Here is a 19,334-nt window from a genome sequence, read left to right as displayed (position 1 = left end):
GATCAGTTTCTTATTTTGTAATACAGGGACAATGATATTAATGCCTGCCTTGTTTGGGTCATTATCTATTAAGGACAATGAGTGAAAGCAATTTACAAGCTCTAAAGCTATACACATTTAAATTGTTTTTAATCATTGGCATCCACGTTTCTGTTCCGTTGCACTATCAAAACCAAATGTTGAAATGGCAGCAAGATGACTGTCACTTCATTGACTTTCTCCATTGACTGTATTACCCAAGGGATTCAGTCTGAGAGCAGGTTACTGAATTTTTTTTTTTTTTTTTTTTTTTTTTTATGACTCTGACATTTTGAAAAACAAGTCCAGCAAACAGGCTGGTTCTCTCTTGTTTGATGTGGTTGGAATTCCTTCTTGGTCATGTGACGTCTAACTCATTTCTTGATGCTCATTTTAAAAACACAAACAAACCTGTTTGGGTTTTTTCTTTCTTTTTTAAAATTAACCTTGGAAACTATGGGGTTGACCAGAAGGGCAGGGCCAGAGATAGCGTCTTACCTGGGCATTAATTTGAGACCTATAATCTGAAGAGCTCTAGGTAGCAAAAGATGGAAGAAGGAAAGCTGAATTACTCAGACACATGATGTATCCTAACCCTAAAGCATCTCCCAGGATTCCTGATTTCTGAGCTTGTTTAGAATGAGGGGGGACAGTCCTTTCTTAATAACCATTTTAGAAAATTATTTTAAAACCATAAATAGCAAACTATCATGAAAAAGTGTGTGTATTAGACTGATAACTCCAATATAATTATAATTAATGGGGAAGAGTAAAAACATATCTGATAACATCAGGATCAAAACAAGCACATCTATTACAGTTGTTTTTGTTTAATACTTTCCAGGAAGTTTTAACCGACAGACATGTAGACATTTGTTCTAGCAAAGAAGTCTCTGTTAACATTTTGTGCTTGTGATGCAGTTATACACTTGGAAAAGTGGGGAAAAATGAGGAAAAGATACTGGTAGGAACAAGTAAAAGGATTCAATTAGGTGGGCAAGACAAAAGTAAATACATAAGAATGAGAGTAGATTTTCCTTTCTAATCTAAATACAATGGAGAAACAGAATGGAGAGCTTGCTTAGTAGCTTGTTATTACAATATCAACTGCTTGACAGGAGGGAGGGAAGGAGGGAGGGAGGGAAGGAGGAAAGGAAGGAAGGAAGGAAGGAAGGGAGGGAGGGAGGTAGAGGGAGGGAGGGAGGGAGGAAATGTATAGTAAGAGTTGAGAAAAAAAAAAAGAATAATCCAATAATGTCTTAGCTCCCCCAACCCTTAGTAACAATTATGGGGTGATGGGGAGGGGTTTCCTATATAACAGATAAAAACTTGGGTTCTAGGGTCAGACAGACCTGGACTTGAATAAAAGACGTGCCAATAAGTAACAGAATCTTAGACAGGATGCAAGTCTACTCTGTGTCTTGGTGTCCATGAAATCCATGAAATGGGAAGGACAGAAGTATCCTGGGATTGTCGTGGGGTCTGTGAGTTAACGCATGAGCAGGCTCGGTGAGAGTTTCCCTGCACTCCTGCCTGGTCCCTAATTACTCTCACTGGGGAATCCCAGGGCATTTCTTGAGCTATGTTTCTCGCAGTCATGTGTCTCTAGCACCAATAATATAGAAGGCAGAAAGCAGAACAGAGGGTGCATGCAAAGTGAGCTAGGGACACATGAGCAGAATTTCTGAAGCAAAAATAATGTGCAAAGACAACAACAAATGTAAGCACCACAAGGGCAGAGAGAATTTCCTGTTTTACTTACTGCCCTATTCTCAGCCGCTAGAAGAGTATCTGTCCCACAGTAGGTACTTAATAATCAGGGAGTGAACGGATGAATCAGTGAATGAATGAGTTAGCTGTGCCGAAGAATTGCTAAGTCATGTCATTCTGGAAACCGCCCTCGGTGGTTCCAGTTGTACTCATGCTCTCTTGTTTATCCTCTCCAGCAGATATCAGTTTCAGGAGGAGGTTTGCCCCCGGTCAGCACCTTGACCAACATCCACAGCCTCTCCCACCACAATCCCCAGCAATCTCAAAACCTCATCATGACCCCCCTGTCTGGAGTCATGGCCATTGCACAAAGTAAGTTCTCTTCTTGGTCAGAAAACTTGGGGCTGGGGAAAAGAATGGGAAGCAAATCAGCATGATTAAGAAAAGGACCATAGGCAATCCCCTTTGTATCTATCTAACTGCTTTAGTTCCTTTGCTTTCTCCTTAACAATATTCAGATTGTTTAGCTCAATGCAAGAGAAATTTTTGGAATGAATTTGAATCCTGGTCACAGTTTACTAACTGTACAGCCCAGGTCAAATCATTGAACCTTTATGAGGTTCAATTTCCTCAACTATATAAAATGAGTTGTTGAAACCATCAAATGACCATGAATACAGACAGGCTTGTAAATCTATAAAGCATGAATATGTATAATGTCACAGCTTATGTATGTGACAGATTTTTCAGACAGTTCTTTGTGTTGGTGAGGATGGAGCAAGACATGATAGGTTTCCTTCTGAACAGGGAATTTATGTGGAGATGAGACCTCTTTAACTGTTGGTGAAAATACATGGGGAGGATCCAGAGGGACACTGTCAGTGTGTCTGAGTTTTGGAAACTTAAAGGAGAAATCGGTAATTTAGGCGCTTGCCTAAAGACAGAGAAATGCAACAGTTCCCTTCAGCGCCAGGAGGCTCCTATCCTACATACAGCCTGTGCCCCATCCCAGCCAGCCATTCCAGACCACAGGGAGCCTGAGCAGGCTGTGGATATGCATGTCTCTGAGAGTTTTCACGTTGACAAGTGTCCTGTGTATTCATGGACAGCTCAGAGCAAGCTGTTGTTTCTTAAAACCATTGTGACCCTCAGAAGTATTCTGAGGTGACTGGGGAGAGATCTAAGGGTGGCATATTATTCATCTTTTACTCTCTATTGCCCTGTGTCCTCTTGGCCTTTTTTATGTCTAGTGTCCTTATGAACCACCTCTGATTGTTCCTGAATCTTTCTTTCCTTCCCTCTTCTCTCCCTAAATCAGCTCTCAGATTTAGGACCACTTGGAAGTTGAATCACCTCCTTAGGGAATGGACTTATGGGTCCTTTGAGGGCAGAACAGGGCTGGGCCCATTGGAGGCACACAGATTTATTGAATGAGTGTAGCTACTGGGAAATTAACACATTCTACATTAATTTATGCAGAAGGAAAATGGGAATGGAAAAGCCTTTAGAGAATTTGCAAACTAAAAACTTATTTAAAATTTACTGTCTTTTCACTGAACCCTCTGGTACATGCATGGACAATAGTAACCAAATTAACACCAGAGTTTGGATTGAGAATGAGATAGCATACCTGAAAAGCAAGCTTGCCCTCTAAAAGATGTAAAAACCCCTGGGTAAGATGCGCACTTCCTTATTTCTACAACTGAAACGATACACAAATGGTCCCACTTGCCTTCCTTCTTCCCACACCAAGAGTTGGCTGACATACACAGTTCTATATATTATTTTGGGGACAATCCAAACTAAAATTTTCTATAGAGCTATTGCCTATTTCTCAATTTCGTTCTTCCAAATTTTCCTCCGCCATACATCTCCATCTCCCCACAATGGCCTCCTACAGCAGGTAGGCAGCCCTGAAATGTACATGGACCTTAAGTGGATGTGTACTTGGGGTACACAGTGTGAAGAATGGCGAGGATCATCAGCAGACTCTGCTGAGACACAGTGGTCCCACCCCAAGGAGTGTGGTATAAAAAGCCGGTTGCAGGCATCCTCGTTGAGCCAACACATGTACAGAGGCTCTGCCTGGGGATAGGAGGACTCAGGACAAATGATTTGTCAATGCCAACTCCTCATTCTCTATTCATCTACTGGACTGCTTCCAGCAGATGCTGCTTAAGCAGGAATCTGTGCCCAGAAAACGGATGAAAATATCAAGAGTCACGCTGCAAGAACTAGAATGACATCAGAGGCTCTCCATCCTGGAAGTGAGGCACATCAGGATCACAGACTGTTGAAAATAAGATTCCTAGGCCCCACCTCTGAAGGTTCTGACTCATTAAGTCTTGGGCGGGGCTCAGGAATGTATATTTCTTTTTTTCTGTTTTTTTTTTTTTGGGGGGGGGGTTTGGTTTGTTTTTTTCCTTTTGCAGTGCTGGGGGTCGAACTGGGGACCTCACACATGCTAGGCAAGTGTTCTACCACTGAGCTACATCCCCAACTCCCGGAATGTATATTTCTTAAAGAGTGCCCCAAAGTGGCTCTGAAGCTCAGGCAGGTTTCATAACTATGCCTTCAAATATCAACCATTGCAGACAGGTTATTTGCTTTTTCCGGGCAAAGATTTCCCCAACAGAGCAGTGGCCATCGAGTCCTGGAAAAACAGCCTATCTGTGGGGCTTCCTAGGAGACTGAGACTACAAGTCGGAGGTGGCACAGTGAAACAGGATATCAGGATTTCAGGTGATATGCTGGCTTGGGGAGAAACTGACCCCCACCCCAGTCAATTGGAGATGATGCTATTCTAAGAATGATCAGAGGGTCCCGCCCCCACCCCCACCTCCACCCAGGAAAGTCAAGAGGAAGATTACTCCCCCTTCCTTTCTGTTCAGGGGTCTCGCCTTTTAGGTTCTGATAACAATATCAGCTAAAGCTCTGAGTAAGCAATTGTTGAGGACTTTGTGCTATCTCCGTGGGGGACTTCCCACAGTGCTACTTATGAAACCATCTCTGTTTCAGGAACGGCTCTCTAGGTGTCCTTGCTGCATCTACCTAAAATAGACTTTTTTTTTTTTTCTGGACTTCTTTCTTCAATTCCATTCTTCCCCTTACTTCACTGAAAGCATGAACAAAGGAACTTTGTTCCAGGAAAAAGGTCAGGGTGTCTTCTCTTACCCCCACTCCAACCCTGCCTCAGCTGTCTTCCCCAGAGTCCTGCCCAGGGAACAGCTAGCGTGTGGACACCAGGGGACCCAGTCCTTGCAGTGCTGGTCCAGGTCCTAAAGAGGCCTCAGGATATCGACACAGTACCAAGCCACAGAGGTCCTCCTATCTCTGGAACAGAAAGATGGCAAGACCCACTGTCACTACCAGGGCTGACTTTGACTTAGTACTTCCTCCTTCCCAAACATGGCCCTTTTGATACCACAAGCCCTGTGCTGACAGTTTGGATATACCTACTTCATAGATCCACTGAGTTCCAGTGCTTTCCTCCCTGCTCTGCTAGTCAAGAGTTGGCACTTGACCTCCCTTGGGGACTTTGTATGGTCTGCTAAATAGGGTCTTCAGACCTTTATTTTGAATCGAAATGTGGGTCCCTGCACACACTGCCCTCTACTGGAAAGATAATCCTGGGCAATGACCCATGGTGGACACATATCACTCTCTGAGGGACCAGGACAAGTCTTTTTTTTCACAGTCCAGCATGGGTAGAGCAGGCAAATAGAGTCAGCTTTCCCAGGTTTCTGGAGTTTGGGAGGTGGCATAGGACTTTGGGAGATTCTCAGGCTCCAATCAGATTAGTTTAATGCTTGTCTTCATTCCACAAACCACTATGGAATTTGAACAAGGAAATGAGTCTCTCCAAGTCTCAGTTCCCTTGTTCCTAAAGTCGCCTCCCATGCCATCTCTTACATAACAGGCTCATCCTGCATGCATTGAGCAGGGGGTCCCTCAATGGCTGTTGTTATCCATTCACCTCTTCTTATCCCGGAAGCCGTCTCTGATCTTTCTCTCTTGTCTCCACAGGCCTCAACACCTCCCAAGCACAGAGCGTCCCAGTCATCAACAGTGTGGCCAGCAGCCTGGCAGCCCTGCAGCCTGTCCAGTTCTCCCAGCAGCTGCACAGCCCTCACCAGCAGCCCCTCATGCAGCAGAGCCCCGGCAGCCACATGGCCCAGCAACCTTTCATGGCTGCTGTGACTCAGCTGCAGAACTCACACAGTAAGGACACTGGAGTGATGGGGGAGGAAGTAGCCCGATCTCTTTCCTCTTTGGAAGGTTTTCGGCTTGGTCACTTGTCTTTACTTATAATCAACCAAAATGATTTATCAAGCACAACTCTTGTGCCTTGCTCTTCCTTTCTGATCCTCTTATCAACCCACAAGATTCCCAGGGGCACGTTTGTGAAGAACAACTTAGGCCTACATGTAAAGGAGAGTTGGAGAGAGAATGTGGAACGCACACCAGGGTTTCCCATTCTAGCATCTGTGGAAAAGATACCCCTGATCAGCTGCAGCACCTTTCCCAGGGAGTCAGCTTTGCCTTTTCAATCCAAGATTCCAAGCAGCCATTACCAAATAATTAGAGTAGGCTTATAGTGTGTATCTTGTCTCTCTAAAATAAAAGAATGCCTAGACCCTCAATTTATACACCCTAGATATCTCTAATCAAAAAATACAAACATAGGTGGAAACTACCACCTGCACACCACCCTGAATGAAGAGCGTCAGAGTTACTGCCCCTAGCACAGAAGATACCCCACATCTAGTTTCTATACCTCCCGTAAGTCTGCCTATCTCTATCTTCCATCCTGAGACTCCAGACCTCTAGGCTTCTAGGCCTCCGGCCAGGTCTGTCTATATTCCTGGACTGTGAGTTTGGGGAGGAGTCATGGAAAGAATGGATGGCATCCTGCTTCAAAAACACGGGGGAAGTGTCCAGGGGAGACTTGTCTTAAGTTGAGAGAGACCTGGATTTGAATCCTGGCTCTGACACTTAATGGCTATGCAGCAACTGGCAGATTACTTACCTATGCTGATTCTTTTTCTCCCTGGATAAAATGAGAATAGTGTGCTTTATAGGATCATTATGAAAATTAAGTAAAAATTGTGGTGAAGTACATCTGCTAAGCATAAAGAGTTATAGAAATGCAAGTGATTGCTACTAAGGGAGTCCTAGAGGACAATGGAAAAGAGGATTGGGGTTTCTCCACGGGAAAAAGCTGTAGGTCTAAAAGTGAACAGCCTTCTATCCTCAGGGCTTGGTCCCTACTCTGGCCGGCAGAGCTGGTTTCTGGGCACCATCTCACATTCCAATCACATATTCGTGGTCTCTAAAAATCTGCCACATCCTGTAGCAGAGTCCCAGATCACGTGTGCCTCACTTCTCTCCCCCATAGCCTGGTAATATGCGCTTTCCTTGCCTCTACCCGCTTGCCTGGGCAGGCTCCCTTACTGGCAGATAGACAGAGTGATCACCAGTGACCTGTGGGTTGCTGAGGCCCAGCAGCTACAAAGAGAGAACCCAACAACGTCCCTACACAAGAAGAGCGAACTGGGGTGGCACTGTGATCTTTGTCCCCACCCCCACTGGAGGACTCGTTGCTAGGCTCTGCGTTCTGACAACAGGCTGGTCTCCCTTGTGGCCAAGCATCTGCTTATTTTCATTAATTGGTCATGTGATCTGGAATTTAGATTATTCTCTTTTAAAATTTTATTTGTTCTTTTTTAGATATACATGACAGTAGAGTGTGTTTTGACATATTATAGACAGAGGGAGTATAACTTATTCTAATTAGGATCCCTTTCTTGCAGTTGTACATGGTATGGTATTTCACTGGTCTTGTGTTCATATATGCACATAGGAAAGTTACGTCCTATTCATTCTACTGTCTTTCCTATTCCCATCCCCCCTTCCTTCATTCCCCTTTGTCTAATCCAGTGAACTTCTATTCTTCCCTCCCCACTAGATTATTCTTATGGATAACTAACCTGAGTCAAAACGTTCTAGATGTGGTGAACAAGTACTTGTAAAACAGAACATCAAGTCACATGCTCCTGAAAGTTTTATTTGAATCTGGTCTCCTTTGGTTTATCCTATTTCCTTGATGTCATAAAGCTGTGACATCATTTCAGTGCAAACTAGAATAGCCCAGAATAATACAGTTAATTGCACATGAGTTTAATTACAGTTGTTAATTAGTATACAACTCTGGCAGGAGACCTGGTGTTCGAGTCATGGCTAAAAGAATAAGCCTGTGCTTCATGTTGGCTGTCTACTTAGATTTTTTTTTTTTTTCTTTTTGGGATAGTGGAGATTGAACCCAGGAATGCTTTACCACTGAGCCACATTCCCAGGCCTTTTTATTATTTTATTTTAAGACAGTATCTCACTAAGTTGGTGAGGCTGAATTCAAACTTGCAATCGTCCTGCCAACACGCCTAGCTAGAACATTTTTTGACTTAAAATATCAGATGTGCCACAGGTGCCTAAGGATCACTGACTGATGGGAGGCACCTATTATTTCACTGAAAGTCAGAGGAACAGAAGTGTTCCCAAGCACCACTGTGTACTAGGCACTATTCAAGGCTGTTCATGTATTTGGTACAAAGTAGTTTAAAAATGGTACCTGCTCACCTACAATAGCTATCAGTCCCATTTTACAGGTGAGGAAATTGAGGTTATGTAACTTGATAAAGGGGCCAGGACTTCGCCACATTGTACTGTTTTCCACACAGAACCATCACCCGCTTTTATCTGCCCAGGCAAGCAGGAGCTATGTAACATAGAATGCGGGGGACTGTCGCTGCGTATATAACTGTGTCTACACTTTGATTTTGTCTTCTTTCTCTCTCTGCAGTGTATGCACACAAGCAGGAGCCCCCCCAGTATTCCCACACCTCCCGGTTTCCATCTGCAATGGTGGTCACAGACACCAGCAGCATCAGTACACTCACCAACATGTCTTCCAGTAAACAGGTAATGCCAACAGAACAGGGCAGGCATGGGGTGGCGTGACGGAAGCTATTGCTGTGATGAAGGTGTGGTTCGGCCACTTCCAAGGCTCTTTTAGTTACTTGCTAAAAGAATCCCTGAGATCACAAGCCAAAGGGGCTCCCCCAGCTTCCCCAACAAGAGCATAAATGAGGACTGGAGTTTGCCAGGTCACTGGAGCTGAGATCACACAGAGCCGTTAGGCACTGAGATTGAGCACACAACAGCAGAATGGTGGAGGACTGTGGAAAGGTCGTTTCCAGGGAGGGTTCAGGAGATGGTCAGATCATTTGTTGAGTTTCTTACTTTGCCAAAGTGGTCAATGGGGCAGGTGAGTGATGCATCAGGAATCCTGACACTGATATCCCCAGGCCAGAATCCACATTAGACACAGATACCGTAAGCTCCAGGGAACGACCTGATTCTGCCATCCCATGGGGACTCCCCAGCAGACAGCATGGCCATTTCAGGGGTCTGCATTCACTTGGTGTTTTATCAAGAAACTTAGAATCAACTTCCTGGTGTGCTAAAAGTGGGGAATCCAGAGACTTAGTCACCACTCAGGCTGATGAGTAATGACTACCTCCCCACAGAGGAGATGAACTAGTAAAGACAAGCAACCAACAACAGGGCTCATGGCTGTAGCTCAGACAGCTGGACTGCAGCAAGACCCCATGGGTTAGAAAACAGGGTGAGGTGTCTGGACACAGGATGACTCCAGAGAACACAATAAGACCTTTTAGCAGCTGGGGTCTGAGCAGCGTGGGAACTGTTTGGCCTTTATTGATTACTAGATAAGAAGGCGACAACCTTGAACTTCACGTTGGAGGCACTCAGCAGGATTCCGTCTAATTGATGGTCTTTTTCCATCTGAGCTCTGGCAAATCATACCTCATCCACTACCTTGTGCTTCTGAGTGGATTCTTTCATGGGCTCAGCAGTCTTTGTTCTTCCCTGTGGCCCATCTTCTTCTAGTCCTAGATGAAGGGGAGCAGGTGGGTTCTATTCCTGGCTCTGCCATTAACTATTGCTATTGCTGGTGAACTTGACCTCCCTGATCCTTCATGTCTTCATCTTTAAAATGATGATGGTTGTCACATCCTCTTGTTTCAAGGATTCAGTGAGGTCTCATAGATCAAGTGCCTGGCACATCTTGAGTGTTGAAACACACATGGCCTGGGCAGCTGGGCTCTGGCATTGTGGGTGGAGGGAGAGGGGTGTGGGATCTGCTTTGCCACTCTTCTCTCACCCAATAGAAGATTAAAGGACAACCCCCACCCCACCCCGTTGCCCTGCCCTTCGACTCCCGTGCGATTTCCCACTCTTTGTAGTGAGCAGGGAAAACATTTATCTGTGCTCACAAATCTCAATCAGGAGGGCAGCCAGGCGCAGCAGCCCTCCTTGGGAATACCTTCCCCTTTGAAAGGTTTATCAATCCATCTGCCGCTTGGTCAGTCCTAGACAGGACTGTAATTAATTATTCCTGTCTTTCCCAAGTTGACTTTGATGCTTGCTTGTTGAAATGAGTCCTATGAATTCAGGAAATGGTCTCTTAATCAGAATGCTTTAAGATACTCCCTGAGACACTGCCACCAGCACCCAAGTGCCTTCTCTCCTCTATGGGACAGAGTAGCCAGCCAACCTTGACACTGCATGGGCTGCCTCTAGAGCTATTCTGAACTTGTCTCTGTGTCCCCAGACAGTTCAGAAATCTGGAAAGAGATTCGTTTTTACAATTAGGAAGATGATCATTATACTCAGAAAAAACCTCATGTGGCACTTGACAGTTTATATTTCTCATGACCATTATATCATCATTTTCTTTCTTTTTTTTTTTTCCCCTGCCTCTGGATTTATTTATACAAACAGCACAGGAGGACACCAGTCCCCATAGATAGGGGCTCAGGGGTCACACCAGTCCTTCTGTCCTCACATTCACAGAGGCTTTTATTACGGAGTCTTCACAGGGACCTGGGCACCCTTGGGGGCGGGAGCCGGAGCCGATGCTGATACTGGAACTGGAGTTGCAGCCTGGGTCCTGGTTTGGGCTTTGGCCTTTGGCCGGCAGAGCCTGCGTTCCCTGGCCATGTGGGCACGAGCACACTTCCCATGCTTGGGATGGGCAAGCAAGGCAAGGTAATCAAGTTTGTGGCTGGCACCTTTTGGCATCTTGGGCTTAACCTCCTTAGGCTTTACCAGGGCCTTGACAGCCTCAGCACGTGCACTCATGGCCTTGGTGTTGTTTGCCTGCATCTTTTTCAGGCCCTTCTTGTTGTGCTTCTTGGCAAAATGCATATTTCTTAGGAATTTGGGGTCCACCCCCTTAAGAGATTCATATCTCTGTGATCGGGGTTCTTGATTCCATTTCTGTGCCATTTTCGGGATTGGTTGTGCGTGGTGTGGTTCTTGGACTTGGCCATGTCTGCACCGTAAGCCGCTGCTCCCAGAGCAGTTGAGACCGGAAGAGGAAGAGGCATCATTTTCTTTTTATTGCAATCTAAGTACAAAGAAACTGAAGCTCAGAAATAGAGAGTGACCTGCCCAAGGTCAGACACAGATGATAAATTCTAGAGCTTGACCTCTGGACTTTGGTCTTTGACTCCAGATCCTGGGCTATTTGCACTTAAACAATATTTGCCTTCCAATACCCATCTTTTCTTCTTCTTCTTCTTTTTTTTTTTTTTTTTTTTTTAATACTGGAGATTGAACCAGGGCTGCTCTACCACTGGATTACATCCCTAGCCCTTTTTATGTTTTATTTTCAGACAGGGTTTCTCTCAAGTTCCTTAGGGCCTTGCTAAGTTACTGAGACTGGTCTTGAACTTGCAATCCTCCTGCCTCAGCCTCCTGAGTTATTGGGACACAGGTGTCACCCCACACCCAACCCAATACCCATCTTTAAAATTCCCTTGGCAATTGCTGCTTGCTCTTATTGTCTGTGGTGGTCAGAAGCCAAAGTAAAAATTAAGTTCTAATCAGAAAATTGTCTTCTTTCATACTAAAGGACAAAGAGAAATGGAAAAGTTAGAATGAAGTAAAACAAGGGTCAAGTGCCACTTGCTGACAGCAGAAAATATCCGAGGTGAAGACAGTTGGTACGAACTCTATTCCTAGGGCAAAAAGTCACAAGTGAGTTCCCAGAGAGACCTGGTAGCAATTTTTCTTCGTCTTTGTTTTGAACTATTTTTTTTTTTCCAAGAGGGATTTTAAAGCCATTGCTAGGCATCAGAAGGTATATGGGGTGAGGAGAGAGAAGGTTTTCTTGCTCAAATATGTTGGCAGAGCTAGATTAAACATAGTTAAACACCTCGGGCAGGGCTTCTTAGAACATTTCACTTCCTGCTGTGAGTGTAGAAGTGGGCCATTGGTGTGCACTGTGCTCAGGACACAGGGACACATGCTGGGCAATGCTATTTTAGAGGCATGTGCAGTGGCAGGAAAAGCTGAGAGACCTCCGTTAATCCCAGCTCCATCCCCCTCTGCTGTGTGACCTTGGACAGTTAATTCCCCCTGTGTAAGACTCGATTTCCTCATGTATGAGTGGAGGAAATCCTACCCCCATCTCACAAAATATTCAAAGTGGAGCTCCCTCCCTATTCCTCTCCTATTTGTGATTCTTTCTGGAGACTTGTGTTTTCCCTTGCACCGATTCCTTCAATGTTGAACACAGTGCTTGGTCTTTGTGTGGTCAAAGTCGTTCCAACAATAACACCTCTCAAGCGCATCCCAGCTCCTGATCCCTGTTTTCCATTCTGCTGACACAAAAGTCCCCTCTCAACCACCTCCCAAGAGAATAGCAAGTAGTTCAGGGGCTGCTCAAAGCACCCAAGTCCTTTGTGTTTACCTAACTGCCTGAGCTAAAGTAGATGTTCAGTAAAGATGAATGGATGGATGGATGGATGGATGGATGGATGGATGGATGGACGGACGGACTCTGAATTAGTATTTTTTGAGTACCTCCCACTTTCCAAGAAGCCCTCCAGGCACTTTTCTATCTTACTTTATCTGGCTAACCCCCCTACTCATCCTGCAAGGTAAATATTTGTATGCCTGATTTACAAAGCAGAAAATTGAGGTTCTGAGATGGGGAGGGCTCTGGACAAGTTCACACAGATGATAAATTCCAGAGTTGGACTTTCAGACTTCGGTCATCTCATTCCAAATCCATGAAACAACATTCACCTTCCAATATCCATTTTTAAGCACCCATACTAGAGACCCGAGACTTTGTAAGTGTAAGGCAAAAACCAGTCTGTGAACTTGCGTCTGTCTGACCCCAGTACTTCCTGTTATCAAGACAGGCATGCCCCAGGGGCCTTGGGGATCACGTTTCAGGAACCCCAGGCTGGCACTTTCTTCTGCCAAGAATTCTTCTGCAGCTACTGCCATCTGTCCTTCCCAGAGCATATATCTCCCCCTCCTCCTCAAGTCGTGGGTGCTGGCAAGTTGCTTTCTGAGTGGGTTTGTGCCTGAGCTCTTGCATAACAATGCTCCACCACTCTGGAAACCAGACCGCTGCACGCACTGACCTTGGTTAGGACAAGTGTGGGCAGGCTGTAAGCTGACTCTTGTTTCCACAACTTTCTCTACCCATCGCTTGATTCCTACTTTATAGGGAGGTCAAGAGAGGCCCCCAGAGCAGTCACTAGTCAGGGCTGCTGACAAGAAAGAGGTGGACAGCCTCATCATAAATTCTCTGCAGCTGTACCCTCCCTCCCAACCCTCTTCACAGAGAGCGGGGTAGAATGGTCTAACAGCTAGGCACCAACCCGGGACTTAGGCCAATCCAAGCTCCAAATTCTATCATTTTCTACTTGTGTGACCTCAAGGAAATGTGTTAGCCTCTCTGAACCTCACCTATTAAATGAAGGTAATGACACCTTTCTCATGGGATTACTGAAAGGACTAATTATAAGAGAACTTGTAAAACATGTCACTCAGTTGCCTGACCCAAAGGAAACACCCAGTTCATGGAAGCTGGATCACACTTGGCTTCCTCGATGGCAACACTGGGTGTCTCCAGAGCTTGGGAAGGAGGTTTTTAAATGGCAAAGGGCATTCCCCGCACCCCTCCCCCCCATTGCCACACTGAAGACGGGAGATGGTCTTACGTAATGGTTAGGAGCACAAGCTTTGCTGTCATGAGAACCTGGGTACGTTACTTGCGACCTCTTTAGTACTTCCCTCATCTGCAAAATTGGAATTATAGTTTTTACTTTTGATTAACAGAGCTGTAATCTCTCTATAATCTCTTAATCTTGCTTAAGTTAATAAGGATTGAAGTGAGTTACCTGTGCTAGCCTTCTCCCCTTTCTCACCCTCCATTCTCTCTAGAGACTGACTTTAGTCTCCGCGTTCCACCATATCCCATTGGCTCCCACCGCCATGTTGCTAAGTCCAGTGGTTACTTTTTAATACCTTTGACACAGCTGATCTCTCCCGTCCTTTTCCCTGATTTTAGGATGCCATCTTTCTGGTTCTCCTCCTACAGCATTGGGCCCCTCCTCATCTGCTTACCTGGGCTCTTCAGCCTTGTCTTGTCTGTAGCTGAGTGTCCTCCAATCCCATAACTTTGGATCAAGTATATGCACTGACAGATCCTATAATTCAGTCCTGCCCTCAGAGGGCTCCTTGACAAACGCAGTGCGTTAGGCAGGGACACGTACATGCCTAATATATCTGATGTCTCTCAAACTGAACATACCTAAAATAGGAACTCTCCATTTTGCCCCTATTTCTCCTCACCCAAATTTATTCTTCCTTGGGCTTCTCCACTTCCAAAAATTGTACCATTTGTTTATGTGAGATACATGAGAGTACTCCTTTTTAAAAATCTGTTCTCATTAGTTACACATGACAGTAAAATGCATTTTGACACATCATACATAAATGGAGAATAACTTTTCATTCTTCTGCTTGTACATGATGTAGAATCACGGCGGTTGTAATCATATATGCACATAGGGTAATAATGTTCAATTCATTCTATTCTTCCTACCCCCATTCCCCTCCCCTCCCTTCACTCCCCTCTGTCTAATCCAAAGTACCTCTATTTTTCCTAAGTCCCAACCCCATTGTGAATTAGCGTCCACATGTCAGAGAAAACATTCAGCCTTTGATTTTTTTGGGATTGACTTATTTTGCTTAGCATGATATTCTCAAGCTCCATTCATTTACCAGCAAATGCCATAATTTCATTCTTATTTAAGGCTGAGTAATATTCCATATATATGTGTGTGTGTGTGTGTGTATATATATATGTATGTATATCAATCACATTTTCTTTATCCATTCATCTGTTGAAGGACTTCTAGGTTAGTTCCATAGTTTAGCTATTGTGAGTTGAGCTTCTATAAACATTGATATGGCTACACATCACTGTAGTACGATTTTGAGTTGTTTGGGTGTAAACCGAGGAGTGGAATAGCTGGGTCAAATGGTGGTTTCATTCCAAGTTTTCTGGGGAATCTCTATACTGCCTTCCTCTTGTTTCTTCTCTCCACACCACACATCTGGTCCATCAATAAGTGCTGCTAGGAATCCTTCAGAATATGTCCTAAATCTGACCACTTCTCCCTGCTCCCACTGGTACCAGCCTAGTCTTAGTTCAGGTACCCCTTGTCCCAGCTGATCCCTTCAAAGGCTGCTAGCTCCCACTTCCATTCTTGTGTCACCATGTTCTATCCACCACCCAGCAGCCAGAGTGGTCTCTTAAAAAGAGAAATCAAGCATGTCCTTCCCCTGTCAAAGCTCCCCAGCAGCTTTCCATTGCGACGCAACTGAAATGAAAACTTGTGAGGCTCTGCACGATCAGACCACTGCTGGTGTCCCCATTCTCCCTCCCTCAGCTTCAGGGATCCGAGCCGAAGGGATCCCACTTTTTAATGTGCATCTTTACATGCTTGCTTCTTCATTTTGTTCAGCCCAAATGTCACCAACTTGAAGAGGCCTCTCCTAACCCTCTTCCTAAATTATTCCCTTTTCCTTCAAATCACCCTAACCTCCCAACATGCTTATTTTCCTACAAAGTACTCATCTCCACTTGTAAGTTGATTGTGTAGAAAGATGTGTATATGTGTTTACTTGTTTGTCATTCAAAACTCCCATTAGAACAGAAACTCTATGAGGTTGTGGGCAGACCTTGTCCACAGCTGCATTCCCTGGACTCCAAAAGTGCAAGTCCATGGCAGGCACCCAACCATGTGTCTAATGAATGCGTGACAACCACCTACCTTAGAGCATGGATGGGAGGATTATTTTGTAGTGTTGGGAATCAAACCTAAGGCCTCAATCATGCTAGATGAGTGTTCTACCCCTGGGCCACAGCCCCAGCCCATGATGGAAGAAATAAATTGAAGGATGTGCATAAAACCCTGAGCATGGCTCCTGGCAGCCAGATTGGAAGGACCCCAATCTGCGTAGCTGTTACCCTCACGTAAGAAACCCTCTCAGGATGAGGGCCATCACTACCATACCTTTCAGATGGATGGCTTCTCACGGATCTTATGGGGAGGCTCCCGTTGGGGCCGGGTGTGCTGGGCCTCCAGTTCTAAGGGACCACAGTGCACCCCTTATCAGATGTTTGTGTTTAGACTCTGAAGGGGGCAAATAACTCTAGTTCCTTTGACAACATTTAGGGCTCTGCCACCATTTTATTATGTGAGCAAACATTTGATAGCTGGGAAGCCCATCCCTAATGACAGGTCATAGAATCTCACTGGCGTCTCCTTATCTGCCCTTCTTGTTTGCTCTTCTATTGAAACCTGCAAGGTCACAAGCCATTTTCTCTCTCCTCCACCTGAAATCTGAAAATTGGAAAAAAGCTGATAGTGGAAAGTAAAGAGGCTCAAGAATGGGGGTGGGCAGAGGGAGGAAGAGGAGGCAAAGGGTATCAAGAGAACCCTGACCACACCCTCAAGAATGCAGGAGGAACAGAAACCTGTCTCCTTACACAAACGCACCCCTCAGGCCCACTCTTAGGAACCCTCAAGAGCAACATGGATAGAGGCCCCCTGTGCAGGACTGTGTCAACACCACTCAGAGGACTTCCCCTCTAGCCACCCATCTGAACCCACCACACCCTCCATTTCATGTGGGAAGAAACTGAGGCAGAGAGAGAGAGAGAGTGTGTAACTTGACCAAAACACAAGGATAAGTAAGTAAAAGACTCCTAACCCCATTAAGATCTCATGCTGGGAGATCATCCAGAACCCATTTGAGTCTCTGACTGCACACTCTCCCATTTCCATGATCACTAGCTCCCTTTAAGCCTTGTTGTCCTAATCTGTAAAGTGGACATAATGGTAACTCCATACAGGGTTGTGGTTGGGAACACTGACTAATGAGATAAAAATGGAATGACAAGCCTCTGGCAGTAGTGGTAGGGGTGTGTGTGTGTGTGTGTGTGTGTGTGTGTGTGCGCGCGCACCCACATGCATGAGGAGGGACAGACAGGGGGTGGTCCTTGATAGAATAAGCCACTAAGCCCAAAGGCAGAACCTTGGATGCCAACAAAAGTACAAGGGGAGGAAGAAACAGGAAAGGGAAAGGAGAATATGATGTTGCAGAACAGTTAAAATGAAAGAGGTCCAGTGCTCTGGATGGGGAGGCTGCCCCACGCAGGTGGAGTAGCTCCTCTCAGCTGCCCCAGCCATTCTGTGGTCTCCTTTTCCAGCGGCCACCCCCAGAAGCATAGCATCAGAGGCTTCATTTGTATCCTTTCCTCAGTCCTTTGAGTTTCTGGTCCTAAGGGTAACAATTCTTGAGAAAGCATTTTGCAATTTCTGAAGTTCCTTCCTGGGTGGAAAGTTGGAGTAAGGGGTCATTTCCTCACACGCCTTAAGGTTTCACTACTCCATGTAGATCAGTAGCATTGACGCAGCCTGGGGAGTTCTTAGAAATGCAGATTCCTAGGCCCATCCAGCCTGAGAATCAGAATTGAACCAGCGTCTATGTTCTAATGGGCTCTCTATACTGATAGGTCCGTGAAAGTTTGAGAAGCAGTGATTTAGGGCACCCCTGCACTTAAAGATCTTAGGAAGAAACACGTAAGAGGTGAGAGCTCCCCACCCAACTGCCTTTGCCACCGCCCTGAGCACTCTATAAATACCACTCTCACAGAAAGAGGAGCCCTATTTCAGGGTTAAACTCAGCACATTAGGACTATTTCAAGGTCCCCAGCAATTCACTTTTCGCTCCTGAAGTGGCCAGAAAAGCCAGCTCCAGGGAAGTGTGCTTCAGAACCAACACTGTAGAACTGCATAGCCCTAGATGCCCAGACCTCCATCCCCAGTTCTCTGCTGGCTGAGCCAGGTGTCAGCTCCCTTGGAGAAGCCAAACTAATGGACCATGTCCCTGCCCAATGCACACAGTTGAGCTCTCTTCTCTCTCTTTGCAGTGTCCACTGCAAGCCTGGTGATGCCCACATATCACTTACTTGGTGCACAGCAACAAGGACTCTTATTTTTCACACCGTCACCCTCTGGGCAGCTGTCACTGAAAAGCCCAGTGACCTGACAAGCACCTGTGAGAGGTCCCTGCTTAGCTGACATCCTGCTAGCACCACAGACAATCCGCTCTCGGGAGGCGCAGCCTGAAGCCCAGCTTCCCTTCTATGCAGTATTGTCATGATGCCTCTCCCAAGATGTCAAGTGCTCCTGTCCATCCTAGAGCTGGGCCACCTGAAACCGCACAGGAGGAAGAGAGAAAATGGCAGAGCCCATGTTGTGACCCTTCATCGAACAAACTGATGCAAAAACTTGAATCTGTTACTGAAACGAGAGGAGGATACGCACTGTTGAACTGAGCCAAACCCACTGTAAATATCAGCAAACTCTGTCTCCCCACCCCAGCCCAAATGATCCTGAGATTTCTTTTAAAGAAGTAAATTTGTCCAATGGGTGTAAACTATAAACTAATTAAGTGCAATTTCCCCTCCGCATCATCTCCCTCTGCCCTGTATATAATACTAAAGTGCCTACTAGTTTTCTTTGTAAAGGTCAGAGTTGAACTTTCAAAGGTGATTTGCCACCTCTCTCTTCCCCATGGAGAAACACCCTAAATGGGAAGTGAAGCCCTTCACCGGCCTCCCTCCAGCCTGGACACACGGAAGGACAGCATCCTTTGGACTGACCACCAGATAACACTGATCTCCCAATTTTAAGACACATCTCTGGATGCCTGGAGGGGCCGGAGATGTCAGAGCGACGTCCTGGCTTCCTGTGGGGCTAGCAGTTCAGCCAGGGCACACCCAAGAAACCTCAGGGCAGGGACACTGACTGGCTGATAGCAAAAGAAAAAGTGCCATTTCAGGAAGCCTCCTATTAAAACAGTTTATTTTATCACTGCCCAGAGTCATATTTCTATCCTAGACACCTTCCCTGCCATGGTTCCATCCAGAGCCCCTGCCCCTGGTCTCCTTGGGGTTTTCCACTTACCCCACTGGGATCGAAGCATGCGTCCCCTAGGATGTGGAGGAGCCTGGACCCACTGCCACATCCCTGGAGTTTTTGTGTCAGTTTTTCTGCTATTCAAAGTAGGGGAGCATTGGTTCCCCCAGTCAGCCCCACAAGTCCTGTGAAGGGATCTGGCTGGAGCAAGAGCCAGCATTGTCC

At 45.8% G+C, this 19,334-nt stretch overlaps 1 protein-coding gene across 5 annotated transcripts in view; it reads left to right on the top strand.

Moving 5' to 3' along the window:
- Nucleotides 1-19,061, top strand: part of HNF1B (HNF1 homeobox B) — a 52,118-nt gene extending 33,057 nt beyond the window's left edge. For 3 of the 5 annotated variants that reach the window (XM_079135411.1, XM_079135409.1, XM_079135413.1), the window contains exons 6-9: nucleotides 1,965-2,100; nucleotides 5,755-5,949; nucleotides 8,588-8,706; nucleotides 18,119-19,061. In XM_079135411.1, the coding sequence (XP_078991537.1) occupies nucleotides 1,965-2,100; nucleotides 5,755-5,949; nucleotides 8,588-8,706; nucleotides 18,119-18,139 (471 nt within the window). In that variant the 3' untranslated portion in view covers nucleotides 18,140-19,061. The remainder of the gene's footprint in view (nucleotides 1-1,964; nucleotides 2,101-5,754; nucleotides 5,950-8,587; nucleotides 8,707-18,118) is intronic. The other 2 variants (XM_079135412.1, XM_079135410.1) reach the window with 1 other exon arrangement.
- Nucleotides 19,062-19,334: the final 273 nt, after the last annotated feature.

The sequence above is a fragment of the Sciurus vulgaris genome (genome assembly GCF_902686455.1).
Source record: "Sciurus vulgaris genome assembly, chromosome: 3".
Taxonomy (NCBI): domain Eukaryota; kingdom Metazoa; phylum Chordata; class Mammalia; order Rodentia; family Sciuridae; genus Sciurus; species Sciurus vulgaris.
The sequence above is the reverse complement of the archived record's forward strand: the minus strand, read 5'-3'. Positions and strand labels throughout refer to the sequence as shown.